The sequence below is a fragment of the Mobula hypostoma genome, chromosome 9 (genome assembly GCF_963921235.1).
Source record: "Mobula hypostoma chromosome 9, sMobHyp1.1, whole genome shotgun sequence".
Classification (NCBI taxonomy): domain Eukaryota; kingdom Metazoa; phylum Chordata; class Chondrichthyes; order Myliobatiformes; family Myliobatidae; genus Mobula; species Mobula hypostoma.
Window position 1 is genome coordinate 104,243,193 of NC_086105.1, and position 17,964 is coordinate 104,261,156.

General features: G+C 37.7%; 1 protein-coding gene across 10 annotated transcripts in view; it reads right to left on the bottom strand.

Moving 5' to 3' along the window:
- LOC134351908 (E3 ubiquitin-protein ligase MGRN1-like) overlaps positions 1 to 17,964 on the bottom strand; it is a 188,786-nt gene that overhangs the window by 15,924 nt on the left and 154,898 nt on the right. For 2 of the 10 annotated variants that reach the window (XM_063058806.1, XM_063058810.1), the window contains exons 12-15: positions 15,684 to 15,907; positions 13,843 to 13,963; positions 10,653 to 10,698; positions 7,904 to 8,005 (exon numbers count right to left, since the gene is read on the bottom strand). In XM_063058806.1, coding sequence (XP_062914876.1) covers positions 7,904 to 8,005; positions 10,653 to 10,698; positions 13,843 to 13,963; positions 15,684 to 15,907 — 493 coding nt within the window. Of the gene's footprint in view, positions 1 to 2,242; positions 2,289 to 7,903; positions 8,006 to 10,652; positions 10,699 to 11,930; positions 12,011 to 12,058; positions 13,663 to 13,842; positions 13,964 to 15,683; positions 15,908 to 17,964 lie in introns of those variants that run through there. The other 8 variants (XM_063058807.1, XM_063058809.1, XM_063058811.1 and 5 more) reach the window with 8 other exon arrangements.

Genomic DNA, 17,964 nt, shown 5'->3' on the forward strand with positions numbered 1-17,964 from the left:
CCTCCCAACTCACCTGGCTAGGTTGTACTCCTTCCCCTCCCCCACCTTCTTATTCTAGCTTCTTTCCCCTTTCTTTCCAGCCTTGATGAAGGGTCTTGGCCCAAAATGTCAACTGTTATATTTATTTCCACAGATGCTGCCTGACCTGCAGAGTTCAATCACGTTTACATATCTTGTCTGTCTGATATCTATGTATGACCAGTAAGAGTTTCTTAACAAGCCTTGGCTAATCTTGGCATTCCTTAATTGTGGAGTACTGAAAACCACATGAAGAGCTCTTATTCCTCCCATTTTGAATAGCTATCAGTGCAGACATTGAATTATTATTACTGTTCTTAAGTGTATGACTCACAAATAAAGTTCAATATGACTTTTGAGAAGGAACGCTGTAAGCTCAATGAGCAATTTTAAAAAGTGGTTAATGTCTAGCATAGCCTTTTTAAGGTGAAACTTATTGATTCCATCTCCTTTATTTTTACAATATATGCAGATAAAATAATTCACAAGAACTATTTTTCAAACTTCAATGGATCTGCTTTTTAAATTCAATGGAAGTGCAATTTCAACTCGCAGAGCATTTAAGACGATTCTGGCACACTTTATGGCAATTAAGTTCAAGAAGTGCAGCATACACAGAATACCTTTCAGACATTCTAAGACCTTAGAATAAGGCACCAGCTAAAAATTAAAATATCTGCAGCTGTTAATATTGTGCTAACATGAATATCTCCTTAATATAGAACATATTGCAGGGACCTTTAAGGAGGATGGGAATGGTGTGTGTGGGAAGGAGAAAAGGGGAGGAGGGGAGGGGGAAAGGGGGGGGAGGGGAAAAGGAGGGGGGAGGGAAAAAGGAGGGGAGGGGAGGGAAAAAGGAGGGGGAGGGGAGGGTGAGAGGAGGTGGGGCGGAGGGGGAGGTGAGAGGAAGTGGGGCGGAGGGGGAGGTGAGAGGAGGTGGGGCGGAGGGGGAGGTGAGAGGAGGTGGGGCGGAGGGGAGAGTGAGAAGAGGTGGGGCGGAGGGGAGAGTGAGAGGAGGAGGACCGTACAGGAAGAGGAAGACGGTGGGGAAGAGGAGGAAGGGGAAGATGAGGGGGAGGGGGAGTGGGAGGGGGAGGGGAGAAGGGGAGGGTAGAGAAGGGGGAGTAGAAGGGGAAGGGAGGAGGGGAGGAGAAAAGGTGATGGGGGGGAGGAAGAGGAGGAAGTGCAGGAGGAGCAGCCATTTAGGGTGGTTGTAGTGGGGGTCCATAGGGGTCAATAAGTACAGCAAGTCATGAATGCAATAGATGACATTTTAAAAAGGGCTTCAAGTATGGACAGACAATTAAAGTTAGAGGATAAAGCTGTCAAAAACGCAAAGTGTTTCCGTGTCAGTAAGATGTAGTGGAATTCGCAGTGATATTGTAGAAGTAGGTGTAACTTCGTTTATTGATGGTTACGATGTAGGTCTGAAGTTTAATTCTAGATTAAAAGGATCCAATTAACATGAAAAAGTAGTGGTAAAGAATTGCTTTTAAGTAAGCAGTCAAGTGGAGAAAAGTATTGGAAAACTTGATACACATTTTTAAGAAAGTGGGCAAAAAGTAGCTGAACATAAGACTGGAAACCATGTTTGACCACCAAGGTGCATAATCCAGCACAACAGCTGCATTTCCAAGTGCAAGTATCAGCCAAAGGAGTTATATGAAGACTGCAATGGAATGGGACTAAAGCCACTTTTTCAGCTAATGGTTCTATGAGGGAAAGAGGAAATGTATGTAGTCCAAGTGAACAGCAAAGCCATGAAGTGATTTGAAAAATGCAACCTCATCCTGCTTACAGGTATTGAAAGGCTTTGCCTGAAGGAATGAGCGACTACAGCAGATGAAGAAAGCTGCATTTTGGAAAAGCCAACACTTAAAAATGCGGGCAATGAAAAGACAGCATGGTTTTCAAAAGCATCGCGCAGCAAGGATATCTATGTGATTTGGTGTGGAGATGAAAAGAGAACCAAAAGATGAGGAGGTGGGATTTATTGAAGAGATGCATTTGAGAAGGGCAGAAGAGAGACAGAGAAACTAAAATAATTAAAAATTTGCAGGAGGTTGTCAGATCATTAAGTACTTGGTGGGGGGGGGGGGGGAGAATGCGGAAGAGAGCAACTTCCTGAATATTTGTCTTGCCAATTTTCATGCACATGAAGAAAACACAACAGTTGACATAGTCAAAAATCAAAGAGATTCAACAGTAAAGAGTGTTAACATACCAGAATTACTCTTCTATGCCATTTGAGCAGGAATCAGGACCCAGAGCTGCCCAAATCAGCAAAATTATAGATAGAAAAGGTAAGGATATATTAGATAGGTAATGAAGTCTACAAAGAACACAGAAAAATAGAACACAAATGAATCCTCTTATTAATGGAGTATAAAATTGTCATTTTTTAAAACATGTTAGAACATATTCTGCTTAAGTTTTTGAATGTTTACAGCTAATAAAGGGAATAGACTTTCCATCACTAGTTTCCAACCTAATGGTTAACAGCCATGCAGATACACATCTTTTTTTAGGTACTAAGAAATCTGAATTAAATACATTATTAGTAAAGATTATACTTGAAAATTAAGAGATTGTCTTATTTGCTATGCTAATCTGGCATTCAGAATTCACAGTGCATAACAATAATAAAATTCATGCAAAATAATCACGTACCCCTGTATTATGTTTAAAAAGGTGATCTTTATTTCTTCAAATCAAGGGTCAATTTGCCAGTGACTTGGCTGTTCTGAGAAACAACTGTTCAAATTAGCACAGGGAATATGCTTCACTATAAAGGACCTTTCAAACCAGTTAGAGGGAAGTCTGTGTTGTCTTTAATTTTTCTTTTAATTGCCATTTTTAGCTCATTAAAAACAAATCTGAGCCTTACATCCATGTGGTAAACTACACAACCAAGATGGAAGTAGATGGAGGAACTTTTTAAAAAGACAAGCAAGACAATAGCAATCATTTATCTAAATTTTCAAAAGGGCTTGTATAAAATGCCACATAACAAATAAATGAATAAGCTCACCACAAACTGAGATTGAAATACAGTTTGAAATTTATAGCAATCTTGCACCCTGGAAAACCTATTATCAGAGATAACAATTTCAAATATTTTAAAAAGCGAACTAGTTTGGGGCTGCTATCTACATTTACTTGTGCATGCCCGACATCAGTGTTGCTTTCATTTAAGGAAATGCCTGCAGCTTTTTCTTCAATGGTTGGTAGGCAGATAATTGTGTATTTTATTTATATTATATATATATATAAACATCAGCCAGATTTGCTAGATCTGGGTTTCAACTAATTTGGGAGGGGGAACTGGAATGATAGAGCTGAAGATCAACAGTTGGTATACAAGTAGATGCAGTTTGTAATGAGACTGGGAGGAAAGACAGGCAGATGATAGGGCAAAATTGTAGTCAGTGAGATGAGTTGAAGTGGAACATGGGGGCAAAATCGAAAAGGGTGATGAATAGGACGGTAGGTTTTATATTTAAATGCACGCAGTATATGGAATATGGTAGCTGATCCTGCAGTGTAGTAGGAGATTGGCCAATATGATGTGGACATCACTGAGACACGGCTGAAAGAAGATCATACTTGGGAGCTCAACATTCAAGGATACACATATTATCAAAATAACAGGCAGGTAGGACAGGATGTGGAGTAGCACTGTTGATATAAAACAAAATCAAATCCTTAGAACAAACATTAGTGGGAAGTTAGAGGATTGGTAACCTTTTAAAAACTAACAGAAGGGAACTAGAAAAGCCATAAGGAGAGAAAATGAAATATGATGGTAAACTAACCAATAATATAAAAGAAGAACACAAAAGTTTTTCACATATATAGAGTAAAAGAGAGGCAAGAGTGGATATAGAACCACTGGAAAATGATACTGGAGAGGTATTAATGGAGGCAAGACACTAGCAGTATGCCAGAAATTCCAGAGTGTCAGAAGGCAGAAGTGAGTGCAGTTGCTATTCTTACGGAGAAGGTGCTTGGGAAGCTGAAAGGTCTTACGATACATAAGTCACCTGTACCAGAGGAATCACAGCTCAGGGTTCTGAAAGAGGTAGCTGAAGAGATTGTGGAATGATTCTGAAATGGTTCTGGAGGACTGGAAAATTGCAAATATCACTGCACTCTTTAAGAAGGGAGGGAGGTAGGAGAAAGAAAATTATAGGCCAGCTTACCTGAGTTCTGTGGTTGGAAAGATATTGGAGTCCATAATTGAGGATGAGGTTTTGGGATACTCAGACACATGAAAAAATAGGCCAATGTCAGCATGGTTTCCATAAGGAAATATCTTGTCTGACAAATCTGTTGGAATTCTTTGAGGAAATAACAGGCAGGATAGACAAAGGAGAGTCAATAGGTGTTTTTCACTTGGATTTTCATAAGGCCTTTGACAAGGTGCCACACATGAGGCTGCCTAACAAGATAACAGCTACAAGAAAGATACTAACATGGATAGAATGATTCCAAGAATGAAAGGGTTAATTTATGAGGAGCACTTGATGGCTCTGGGCCTGTATTCACTGGCATTTATTAGAATGAGGAGGGATCTCATTGAAACCTATCGAACACTGAAAGCTCTGAATAGAGTGGATGCTTCCTGTGGCGGGTGATTCTAGGACCAGAGAGCACAGCCTCAGAATAGAGGGATGTCCATTTAGAACAGAGATGAGGAGGAACTTCTTTAGCCAAAGGGTAATGAATTTGTGGAAGTTACTGCCACAGATGGCTATGGAGGCCAAATTATTGAGTATATTTAAAGCGGATTTTGATAGGTTCTTGATTAGTCAGAGCTTTAAAGGGTAAAGGGAGAAGGCAGGAGAATGGACTTGAGAAGGCTAATAGATCAGCCATGTTAGAATGGCAGAGGAGATATGATGGCCGAATAACCTAATTCTGCTGCCCTGTCTTCTGGTTTTATGTAACCACATTATTTCTTCTGACTTCCTGTTTTTTTGATCATCCACATAATCATATTTGCATTACAGTAATCAGCAAGGCTTTAAAAATCTAGTATGGAGCAGGAAGCAGGAACTTCTGAAAATGGTAATAGTTGGACATATAAAAGCTAACAAAATGAAAACCATGAGGAGGAATACTTTAACTTAGCTAACTTACAAAGCGACTAGAAGTAGAAATTCTGCAAATGATCTGGTCAATTTTATTGTTTACAAATTACATTTCTCAGCAATGTGCAGTCAACCTATTTCAACAAGAGACATGAGGTTTGAAGTGTGTTTTCACTGTGATGTAAAATGTAATCCTTTTGAGACCGTAATCCCATTGAAACTATATCCCCACCTGAGATCCTACTAAAGTGAAATCCCAAAATAATGTAACACCACTGGCAGTGCATTTGCTATTTGGAATGTAATTCAAAATCACTACTTAGTAATATTTTTAAATTGTGCCAACAGCTCACTCGGATACCACACAGAACAATGGAGAGTAGCAGGTCTGTTTGCTTAGGCCAGAAGGGAAGGAAGTGTGCAAAGTTAGCCTGGTCAGAGAGGATGCTGCAAATTCAATTGTCAATGGCTAGCAGAACTTTACCTTAAACGAAAGACCGTTCAGCCACGACAGCAGTCAAGAAAAAGGGCCAGCATACATCAGTGGATGGACTACAGAGGCAGAGGGAGACCTAATCAAGCCCCAGCTGTTGTGTCTCCTCAGATTATGAGCAGATTGAGCCTCAAGGCTGTTGTGTGTATATGGATTCAGCTCGCAGCATAAAGATGTGCACAGAACAAGGTGGCAACTTAATGTCAGTTGTTACATTAAAGTTGCTGTAACATCTCAACCTCAAGCAAAGGTATTTCACAACTGAATGAGGAATTCCGGTCTGTTATTTATTAAATCCCTGACCAGAACTTTTGCTCAACCCGTCATAAGTCAATTCCAGACCCATTTCAAATGTCCTGTCAAAAGAAATATGAAAATATGCAAGTAGACTGAAGAAAATACTTCCTTGTTTGTCAGGGTGTTTAAAGAGCACTGAATCCCACAATTTTGCAAAGGTGAAAACTCTCAATGTGCCATTTATTTAGTACATTCTCACAGCTTTCTTCATACTCTTCAACATTATTTTAAACTATATAATTGCCTATTCTCCTTTGAGAAGCAATTCTGGATGAAGTTTCCAGCACTATTTTTGATAGGGTATCCCATGACCCAACAACCATCCAATTATGTTCCTTTAAGTAATACTTTAAACCCATCTCAGACAATTATTAAACTTCAGGACTGAAACAGTACAGAGAACTAAATGATCATAAAATTATGTTGATTTAGCATCTTCTGGTAGACAGGTCAGCAACATTAAATCAAGATAGAAAGATTGCATTTTAGGTGAAAAAGAATATGCCATTACAGATCTTTAGATTGACATTCAAATAATTACACAATGTTTTATTGTGGTTGGTATTGTCCTTAAACAAAACAGATTAATGACTTCAGTGGGTTAAGGTCTTTTGGTCTTCCTCATATCACTGCATTTCTACTAACTTATTGAGTTGCCCCATAGGCAAATGGGGCTCATCAGCTGTGGCTGGCAGCTCATCTAGAAGGAAAACTCTGATCTCAAGCGGCTACCTTGCGGCTATACCTACTCGTGGGAAAAACTTCAGGAATAAACCCCGAGGAAAAATCTGGCACTGGAGTCCCTAAGGCAGTCCTACGTTTAGTTCAACATTGACTGGCAAACTCCTGCGACGCCACTGGCGTCAGACTGTATCGGTCTCTGCCATTCCTTTGGTCTCATCAGCTGCATGGAGAGGGGGTCTCTGTTACTTGAGCAACAACTTATTCTCCGTATCATACTGCCCTGGCTTGGACAGCTAGAATGCAACATCCATGGTTGACCTGACCAACAGAGGGCCTCCACTGACTTTTCAATGGCCAAGGCTGCACTTTCATGAACGTGGGAATGTGGAAAACCCAATTAATGACAGGTGGTGACCACGGCAATGGACTTTTCAGATTATGGAGACTTTGTCGATCCCCAGCACTCAGGCTGGAGAATTTTTTTGCTTAATTAATTTCTGATTTATAAATAAAAATGTTTTGACTTGAAAGTTTAAAGTTTAAAAGTTCAACAAATTGTAATGGCTTTGGAATATTTTGAATATCTAAAACACTCACAAAATAGTTAACTAAATCAAGGGCATTGTCTTTTTTAAGTGTTGTTAATGGGCAGCCCTTACCCCGCCCACCTCCATGTGATCAAATTTATCAGTATAAAGTCCGACCACAGAATGCAAACTAACCACTGCATTTGAAGGTGACACTGCATAGTTACAATTTTCCAACCACTCTTCTCAAAAGTAGTGAATATTTTAGGTGTATGAGAGCAGAGAGATGTTACCCATTATACCTCGGCCATGTGTTAATACGGTATTTTATCACAGAACAACGTACCATAGGGTTGAATGGAAAAACAGAACGGTCTTGACTGGTATTCCTCTTTTTAAACTAGAGACTGATTGTAGCTGCAGTGATATCATTATGGACTAGGAATCAGTACTTAAGACTTCTCGATTCTATAGTTCATCTGGAACTGTTAATGGCAAGGGAACAAAATAGAGGGGGCCTTGTACAGCCTTATTACCTTTCTTATGAATATCTTCAACCACATATAATGAAATTTGATTATTTTGACTGTAATACAACTTTTAAAATAAATCATATATTATTTCCTGGGTAAAAGGCCAAAAATCCATTCACTTAAGCTTTATTACCTTCTTTCCACAAGCTTACACAATTGTAGATGCACCTTTATTCAGTTCCATTAAATTATCCAACACCCCAATCCCAAATACATACAATATAAATGGTTATTATAAGAAAGATTATGTGCAAGTACCAGGCAGGGAAATTGCAAGAGGAGTGTCACCATCTTCTTTAGCATGGCTACCGTATTCACTGCTGCTATCTTGTATAATTTCCTCAGAGCGAGGTCTGTCAACTGTAAGAAAATAGATAGGAACTACACTGAAACCACCTAGATCTAAACAGTTACAATGAAAACCAATTTCAAATATTCAGGAATGATTTTGACTTTGGGTCTCTCACTTTTAAAGCCTCATGTATTTTCATCTTTTAAGCTCCATTGTCCTTCCTTGGTTCTTTTTACAAAAATAATGAATTTTATTTAATTATTGTCTTTGTAACTTTTAAGCCGGATGCACGAGTGTTTTATATGCAAAAATTCTTTATCTGAAAACTTTTAAACATATTTGTGTATACTTATTTCTTGCACATTGCAGCACTAAACCAGAGGAAAGTACTTTTGCATACTGGAGTTGTCATAGTTGACTCAATACAATTTGATGCCATTCGTGAATTTTGGTTGCTTTGAGAAATTAATACTCATAGTTACATAAAGTGGTATCTCAGATTCAATTTACTGTACTGAAGGGGTTTTTAACTAGATTTTTGCTCATTTAAAGGCATATTCCAACTTCCTTGGTGCTGTTTTCTCAACCTGGCACAAAATTAAAGTAATTTAATAAAAAATAAATAAATAGTTTATGTTGTGGAGATCTGTTAACTAGGTTGTTTCAAATTCTTGTCATGGATCACCACAGGAATTCCAATGGTCAATGGTTTTCACATGAACTCATTTGATCCATGCAATAGTGTCTACTTCGATATTCAACACAATTACAAAGAAATTAAGAAATTCTATACAGAAATCTTTAATAATGTGAATGTAGCAATGCTTAGTGATTTAAGCTAGTTTCAAACAGTATATCAATGCAAATTGCTGTAACTGTATTGTGTCTAACACAAACTTTCTCCCACTGAGTAAAGTGACAAGGCTAAGTACTTTCCTGCAAAGCAGGTTCCACCAAGACACAAGTTCTAGGCCTTACTTTTACTTAACTTGTTGTACTATACTCAAAGGTACATTTGACTGTTTGAGAAAGTGTGCATGGATGACTGGGTGCATGCATCAATGTGATTGAATGTGGTTAATGATCCATATCAAGGATGAAAATCTAGATGAAAAGACCAAGTTTAATTATCTTAGAATTATTGAAGTTCACTTGATGGTATTAAGTTGAGTGGCAGTATGAATTGCGAGGAGGAAGCACAGAGGCTTCAAAGAAATATAGACAAGTTAATTGAAAGGGTGAAGATGAGGCAGAGGGAAAAACCTGGAAACATATGAAGTTTTCCACTTAGGTACAAAACTAAAGGTGTCAGATTAAGATCTGTGTTACTCATTGTGACCTGGGAAGTTTGTGTATGCATCATTACACACATTAAAATGCAGGTACCCAAAGCAAAATGGAAGATAAATTACAGTCTGAATTTCACTGCCAAAGCATTTCAGTACAAAACTAAAAACTTCCTCCTCCTGTAGTTCTGTAGAGCACTTGTGAGACCTTACCTGCAAAACAGTATACAGGTCTGGTCCCCCTACCTGGGCAAAGATATACTTAAGATAGAAAAAGCACAAAGATTCCATGGATCCACCCCCCCCCCCCAAGGACAAGAGATTAAATAGATTGGGCCAAATTTAATCAAGTTTACAAGACTGAGCGAAGACATCAGTGAAGTCCTGTAATTTTTTTTATATACTTCAAAGGGGAGAAGCACTACTGATATTTACCCCACAAGGAGTATCTAGAATTCAGGTTCATTGTTTCAAACTAATATGCTGACCAGTCAGTCCTGGGGCAAGAAGAAATTTTTTGTATCAAGATGATAGTAAATCATTCAAATTCTTTACCACAGAAGGATGGGGAGGATCAGTCATTGAATATAATAATTAGAGATAGACTTCTGGAGATTTAAGGGCTCGTACAAAGAAAAGATATTGAGGCAAAAGATCAGTAACATCTTACTGGGTGGCAGAGTAGATTCAAGGGGCCCACTAACCTGTCCTATTAATAATGTTCTTATAGATTTTTTTAAAATTGTACCATTTGGACAGATATCAATTAGTCTGTATGATGCTATCATTTAGTGTGAACAGATATTAATTGTTCGGTGTGAATATACAGCAAGATCAACTGGGATACATATATTAAAAAATATTAGAAGATGGGAAGGCACAGTGAGAAGTTTGAAATAAAATATGCGAGCTTTGACTTTATTAATTAGGACACAGAACTAAAAAAAAACAATTAAATGTACTAAACCTTTATAAAACACTTTTAAGCCAGCCTGAATATTGTGGGCAATTCAGGATGCCGCAGTTTACAAACTATATGAAAGACTTGAATGCGCAAAAGAAATATGATGGAATGGTATCAAGAACATGAGACACCAGTTATGGGTCGAGTCTACAGAAACTTATCAAGTCCTCCTTAAAGCAAAGGACTGGACAGGTTACAATAAATTAAAAACTGTTTCTATTCATAAAAAAGGCTGACCATTGGAACAGTCAGATTTAAGGTAAAAGATCTTGCAATAGTATGCTTTCTAAAGAAAATGCGATGAGTTTTGATGATCTGGAAAGTGTTTCTGGAAAAGGAAGTGGGGAAAAATATTTATATTTTGTAGTGTCACTGGAAAAGAGACAAATTTTCTAGTCCCTTCAAAGGCAGTGAGTTGACTGGCCTCCTCCTGTACAGTACCAATAAGTGCTTGTATGATCTCACCTGGACTGTGCGTGTGCATTTCCGGAGATTCTTCAGTTGTCTCAATCTGCGAAGCAAAGTGCCAAGTTGGTTGTCATAAAGTCAGTTAAAGTATGAACAGTATACTATACTTCCATGCTCATCCATCTGAATGAGCATGCTGCAGAGTTTTTTAATCACTCCTTTATGAACTATATTCTGATTTTTTAATGGAATTTGTCATTTACTTTGATTCTTGAAAATTTTCTAATAACAAAAACTGAAGAAGCATTTATTGCTACTACTTTGTGACTGAGCAAGGAGTCTGCAGTTACAGCCCATAAACCATACACCACTTCCATACTTATAAATACAATGCAGTTTTAAAATTACAATCACCTTTTACACCGGAAAACACATATTTGGATACAACATGTACAAATACCGAACCAAATTAAATTCAGTAAATCATAGACACAAGAGGTACTGCAGACGCTGGAAATCTAGAGTCATACACAGAATATGCTGGAGGAGCTCAGCAGATTAGGCAGCAACTATGGATGGGAATAAACAGTCCATGTTTCGGGCCGAGGTCCTTCAACAGGACTTCAGCAGATCATCAAGACTCAGTTAAGCTCAGATACCACAGTCTCTCTTCTCCACAAAGTAACCAGCATTCATGAATTATTGCAATGATGTCATTCCTACAACTGTTAACTTTTCACTCAAGCAAGTCTAACAAGTAGTATTAAGCTACAGAGATATACAATATGTTCAATTGAGCATAGTATGAACTCACAGGGGAAACTGTAAATAGTTCCGTGTTCATGTACCTATCATTTTGTCCCACTAGGTGCTTGAGGCCACAAGTCTGGGAACTTAATTTCCTTATGAAGATAAACTAGGTCCTGAATTTAGGTGTGAGTAATGGTTAGGCTTTAACACTCAACCTCAAGTTGTAAAGCTGAAAGCAACTGAACACATGGAATTCAAGTGGGAAAAAAAATCAGTAAGAGATCCTGCATCAAACATATGAAAGACATGAAGTTATCATATTTATTCACTGACTGCATCAAAAAGATGGACTAGGCCACAATGTAGACAAAATAGTCAAATTCCAAGTGAGAAGTAACTGTCAAATGGACAACAAATCTTCACGTTATCTCAGAAAACATTAAGTCACGCTATTTTCTTATACCTGCATCACCCTGACGAAATGCAAAATTTTCCCAATACATCCTATCCACAAACGGAATCCAGTCTCGCTAACTAATGTTGATCAGTCTTCTCTCAACATATACTTACCTATAATTTGCTCACCTAGGTTTAGTTTGTAGTTCTCCAGTGTTGATTTGGCTCCAGACTTCAGTACAGTCTGGATCTAAACATAGATGAAAGAACTGAAATATAAATGAGAAGTAATCCTAATTTCCCTTAACATCAATACAGTGTTGCATCAATAAACACAGCATTGATATCAGTGGGAATCATCAGAAAACTCTCCTCTGGCATGAGTTTACAAAACATAAGATTGAGTTGGAAGATCATCCATGGCCTAGGCTATGGGACAGAACTCTGGAGTAAGTGCAGTTAATTTCCATTTATGGTACCTCGGATAATGAAGCTGTCCATGACCACCAGCATCAAGACCTAGACAATGTTTGGAATTGAGTTGTCAAGTGTGAGGAAACATTTGTGCCCGACAAACTTTCACCAATGTCCTGGAGGTTAACATTAACCAAAAGCTTAACTGGACAAGCAACAACAAAAAAAAATCCAGAAGGTCAGGCAGCATCTATGCAGAAAGGAACAAAATAAACGTTTTAGGGCAATATCACAACTGGAAAAGTGAGAAAGCAAGTGTGTTATAGGTTGCAGAGAAAACAAAGATTATCCAAGGATACAAATACTGTGTAATGGATAGCAAAGAATCTACGTTCTTTACAGCAGACAGATACATTAGGATAGATGGGAACAGTAGTGAGAATAAAAACAACGGTAGAGATGTGAAACACATATACAGCTATTGCTAGAAATGTAAAATAACGAAGAATGCTGAATATGCTCAGCAAGATACTTCTCCAAACTGTTCAGGCCAATCAACAAGAATTTATTATGGTCAATTAGACGGCATCAATAGTATTGTGTCACCCAGATAATCTTGGTTACTACCCAATGTCTTTAGTTCATCTCGCCCTCCCTTTCTCTGCAAATTGAAACATACATTGCTCACTTTTCCAGTTTAGGTTAAAAGCTTTGACTTGAAATGTTAAATGTGCTTCGTTCTTCTGTCCTGCTGACCTGACAAACAGATCAAACATTTTGTTTTTTTGCCACTGTCTGCAGTTATTTTTCCCCAAAAAAAAGTACCATGGTTCCAAGAGGAAATCAAAGGTGAGGTACACTCGTGAGTGACTTGCCTCCTGATTCCCCAAAGCTTTCCTCCCATTTATAAAGTACAATTCAGGATTGTGAAACACTATTCTCCACTTGCATAGAGGAGTGCAAGACCAACAATTATTCAGGAAGTTCAAAATCACTGAAGGTGAACAACTGACTTGATCAGCATCACATCACACATCTGTATACTTCTATATGATGCACTGGAGCATACTGTACAGGAGTTTTTAGTCTATGCCTAGCAATGCTCGACTTCTGCTGCCTAAATGCACAAAGACAACAGACACTTGAGAAAATACCACCTTTAAGACACACACAATCCTGATGTGGATATATTTTCATGTTCCTGTAAATGTTACCATGCTGTAAATGATCTCTAGTTTCTATAAGCTGCTGTACAGATGGTATAATTAATGGCAAACATCAATTGCTCACCAGAATTCTAAAAATCCACAGAACCTTGAATTTTAATAAAACAAAATAATTTTAACTTGAAAACATTAAAGTTTGTTTCAGGCTCCTTTTATTCACTGAGATGCAATAAAAAAACATTTCTGGTTATTGTTTATTTATAATGGTCATTCATTTGCATATCGTACATGACAAGTGTATCCACCAAATGCTTCTTGTTCTGGTTGTAATCTGCAAGTAACTGGAGAGTTAAAATGTGCAAATTAATTAATTAATTAATTCATAAAAGTAATCACAATTTTTCTTTTTTTAAATCCCCTGAAATTATTATCAAAATTACTCAGCTAAATAGCTTTTTGTTTTACATCAAGGAACTGATTTTTCTGTGAATCAGTTCCAACAGTTTCCCTCCGAAACTTACCTCTTGGGAGCTTGATCCACACTGGAGCTGTGGTCCATTCTTTTGTAACAGAACATCAGAATCTTCAGAAAGCTTTTCCTCATCTTCCTCTTGTATGGGAGAAGATGGAGATCGCAGACTGCTAAATGATGGTACATTTTAAAATTAGACCTCTTTGCAATCAAATGTACAATGTTAATATAGAAAATGTTAACTAGATCAACACAGATCCATGTGCATAAACTTCTATAGTGTGTCAGGATCTTACCGTATGGAGTCTTGTATTATCTCTCCGCAATGTTTCCTTACACAAATATGGAAGTACTAAAAATGACTACAGAACTGAGCTATTTTGATTCAGATATATATGAGGTCCTGCTTTTTAATTTGAAAATTATCTTTTCTCGGTTGCACTTTTTCCCCTAGTACACCATTTGTTCAATCATGGATCCTGAACAAGATTTTACCCTCTCTTTTAAAAAGTACCTATTCAGCTGCCATGAGATTTGGATGGCACAGCTAGATTCACAATACACATTTCATTAAAAAGGCAAATAACCAGCTTCCTTCAGGGAAAAAACACTTCATTTTGTCTAGAAATACAACCCAAAGTCATAAGTCATGAATTAGTTTTTACTTGCCCTTTTCTCACCACAGTCAACATTTCTAGAATAACTGCAATTCTCAATTTGGTATTTTAAAGATTTATAACCTTTAGACTGTCTTCAGTAAAAATATTTCAACTTGAGTCAATTTATAATCTTTACCCGTTTCCATTCACCCATTTCTATTTCATATGAACATGGAAACAGGGAAAGATCATTCAATAAAACCAAGGTCAATCTGCAACTTCAGCTGTACCTTTTCAATTTTCATAACCACACATTTGTTTTAAATACACTCAACAAAATTTAAACATCAACAATCCTCTAGGGAGGAGAATTCTAAAGATTCCTCAGTCTAACCACTTTGCCTAGACCCACTATTTATATGTTCCCTCTTGAGAAGCATATATGATTTTTAAATTTTCCTTTTGTCAACTTTCTATTCGCATTAATGTGAGAGACAACACAAACATGTGTGCAGGTGTTTCATTGCCTTCTCTTCATTCTGTTCTTTTAAAACTTTGTTATTCCACTGTTGTTTTGGGCCCAAATTAAGGATTACTTCTAACTTATAGTGCAGATGACACAGCACTGAATGAAGCAGTTGCTATATCGTAGTTCCAGCAACCCAGGTTCAATTATGACCCTAGGTGCCACCTGTGCGGAGACTGGAGAAGGCACATTCTTTCAGTGAGAGTGAGAGCATCCTCTGGATGATCTGGCTTGCTCCCACCTCCCAAAGCCATGAAGGTGCGATGGTTAATTGTCCACTGTAAATTATCTCTGGTGTGCGGTAGAATCTTGGGGGCGGGGGGGGTGCTGAGGAATTGATGCGAAAATGGGAGAAAAAAATAATTAAATTAAAAGCTTGGTTGCTGTTTGGTGCAGACTTGCTGAACCAAAAAAAAACTGTTTCCACATCACATGACTCTGAGATATCTCTTACCCTGGTACTGCATACGTAACACCCTTTTGAATTCTTGGCGAAATTCCAAGAGAGGCGACAATCAAATGAATGACGGATTTTCCCCATTATCTTAGAAAACATTCCAATTTACCCATCACCTTTAGTCAATTCAACTTACTTCACAAAATATTAGCCATTTGGCCACGGCATTAACTACTTCCAACAAAAGATTCAAATGTTGAAATGTTAAAATGTATACACACATGAAACATCAATCCATTTTCACTGTTACTTAAAGAACTTGGTATCTGGTTTAACAAGAAAATAGATGAGGATTGTTGAACACTTACCTTTCCGAGGATTTGCTCAGTTTGGGCTTTTGGGGGCAGTTATCTACCATCCTGTCAATTGTTGATAGCTGTCTGCTAGATGGAGACAAACCATCTCCAATTCCAGAATAGTTTATTTCTTCATACAAAGGAGCAGAAGGGATAGATGGAGAAACTGACCGTAGTCCATTCAAAGCCTCCAATAGGGAAACTGGTTCAAATCCAGGGGGAACATGGTCAGATGTCTAGAGATACAGAAAAACTACGTTAGCAAAGAGTTACTCTGAACAACCTTTTAAAATAACAACATAGGGAGAAAGGGCAAACATAGGGAGAAAGGGTCGGGATCAAAGAGCTTGGCAGAGATGGTGCTCGGTGTCGAAGAAGTGGGTCGGAGGCTCGGAGTTTTTCGGATGGACTCGGAGTCAGACTGTGGTCGGATGATTCCAGGATGCTGCACAGGCAAGTTGGCGGTGCTGGAGGTTTACTGTCTGCATAAGATGATGGGACTTTCGAGAGACTTTGAGTCTTTTACTGTGCCATGGTTTGTTCTTATCAAATTACGGTATTGCTTTGCACTGTTGTAACTATATGTTATAATTATGCGGTTTTTCTTAGTTTTTAAGTCAGTTTGTCATGTGTTTTCGTGATATCATTCTGGAAAAACATTTTATCATTTCTTAATGCATGCATTACTAAATGACAATAAAAGGGGACTGCGTGTCCTCATCATCATAATCATAAGGGCAAACAAAAACATTGCTATATTCTAACTTATCTAATTGGGCTGACCCTAAAGTTTTAATTCAAGCAATCTGACAAGGAGTCAGCAGAAATTAAATATTAAATTTAATCAAAATATTGGTATTTAAACTTTTTTAAGCTATCTAAGAAGTAAATTTTACAGATAATAAAGCTAACCCATGCATTAAGTAGATGATTCAGTGCTGAAATTTACGAATAGTTAATCAACTCAGAAGACGTTTCTCTAAGCATACAAGACCTAATTGTGCTAAAGGATGAAAAATTATAACATTTGAAAGATGAATTTATTACAACTTTAAGTAAAAATGAAGTGCAAAGATAGAGGGATTTAGGTAAAGGAAATTACGAGTTTAGGGGCAGCTGAAGGCTCCTCCTGAAGTGTGACAGAAGTCAGAGTGAATTGTGAACCTGTATCAGTCCACAATATTTATTTATTGGGAGAAAAGCACAACAACAGAACAGATGAACACAAGTCAGTCCACTGCTCACATTAACAAATAGTCTTTGGAAATTCCTGTTTCTATAAGTTGATTATATGTCGTTACAGCTTGCACTCAGTGGCAGTAAGCTAAATGTTTAAGTCAGCATTTGCTGATCCTGAAAGTACACTGACCTTCAATGTACACAGATTTGACAAAGCATTTATTTTACAACTTGTTTTTCGTAGGTTTAAAAATGTACAAATTGAAGAGCATAACTTACTTTGCACCTAATTTGTTGCTAAATTAAAGGCTATAATTTTTTTGTTCAATCATAGCTGATAATTTGTGGCATTATTGCAAAATTGTCGTCAATAAGTCGGTAGCATGGTGTCTTCTTGAATATATATTGCTTTTGTATTGATTAGTTATTTATTACCGTTAGGCAGAAAATTCCGGGATTTTATCATAATCACACTGAAGAATGCTGAAGTAGATCTATTAAGAATATGCTACATATTTTCCTAGTTTTTGTGGGGGGGGGGTGAAGGTCTTTCCATCCAAATTCTGGAAAACCCCAACCACAGCCCCAACAGCACCATGGAATACCTCACCAAAAGAGCTGCTGGGATTCAAGGCAGCTGCTCACCACAGCTTTCACAAGGTTATCAGAGATGGGTGATAAATGCTGATATTGTCAGCAATGGCCACATCCTAAAATTGAATAAATTAAAAGGAAAGGCTATGGGAATGGGAAATGCTGTCGGTAAAGCTTGAGCAAGCTACTGCAATACACTTTGTAATAGGCACATAATACAACTACAGCCCCATCATTAGAGGAAGAAATTAATACTTAAAATGGGATGTAACCCATCAAGAAATTAATACTTAAAATGGGATGTAACCAATCAGCAAGTCGTTTTGATTTGGATCCTGCTATGCTTCTTCAATGTTTTAGTTGTTTTAGCAGTCCAATGTTTGAGCTGATGGAAAAACTTTGGTGATTCAGAAGATACATTCAAGCATTGGAGAATGTCTAATCTTTTACCCATTCTATTCTACATGTTCTACTATGTCCAAACTGTCAGTGGGTCAGAAGCAACCCAAGGATGGTGACA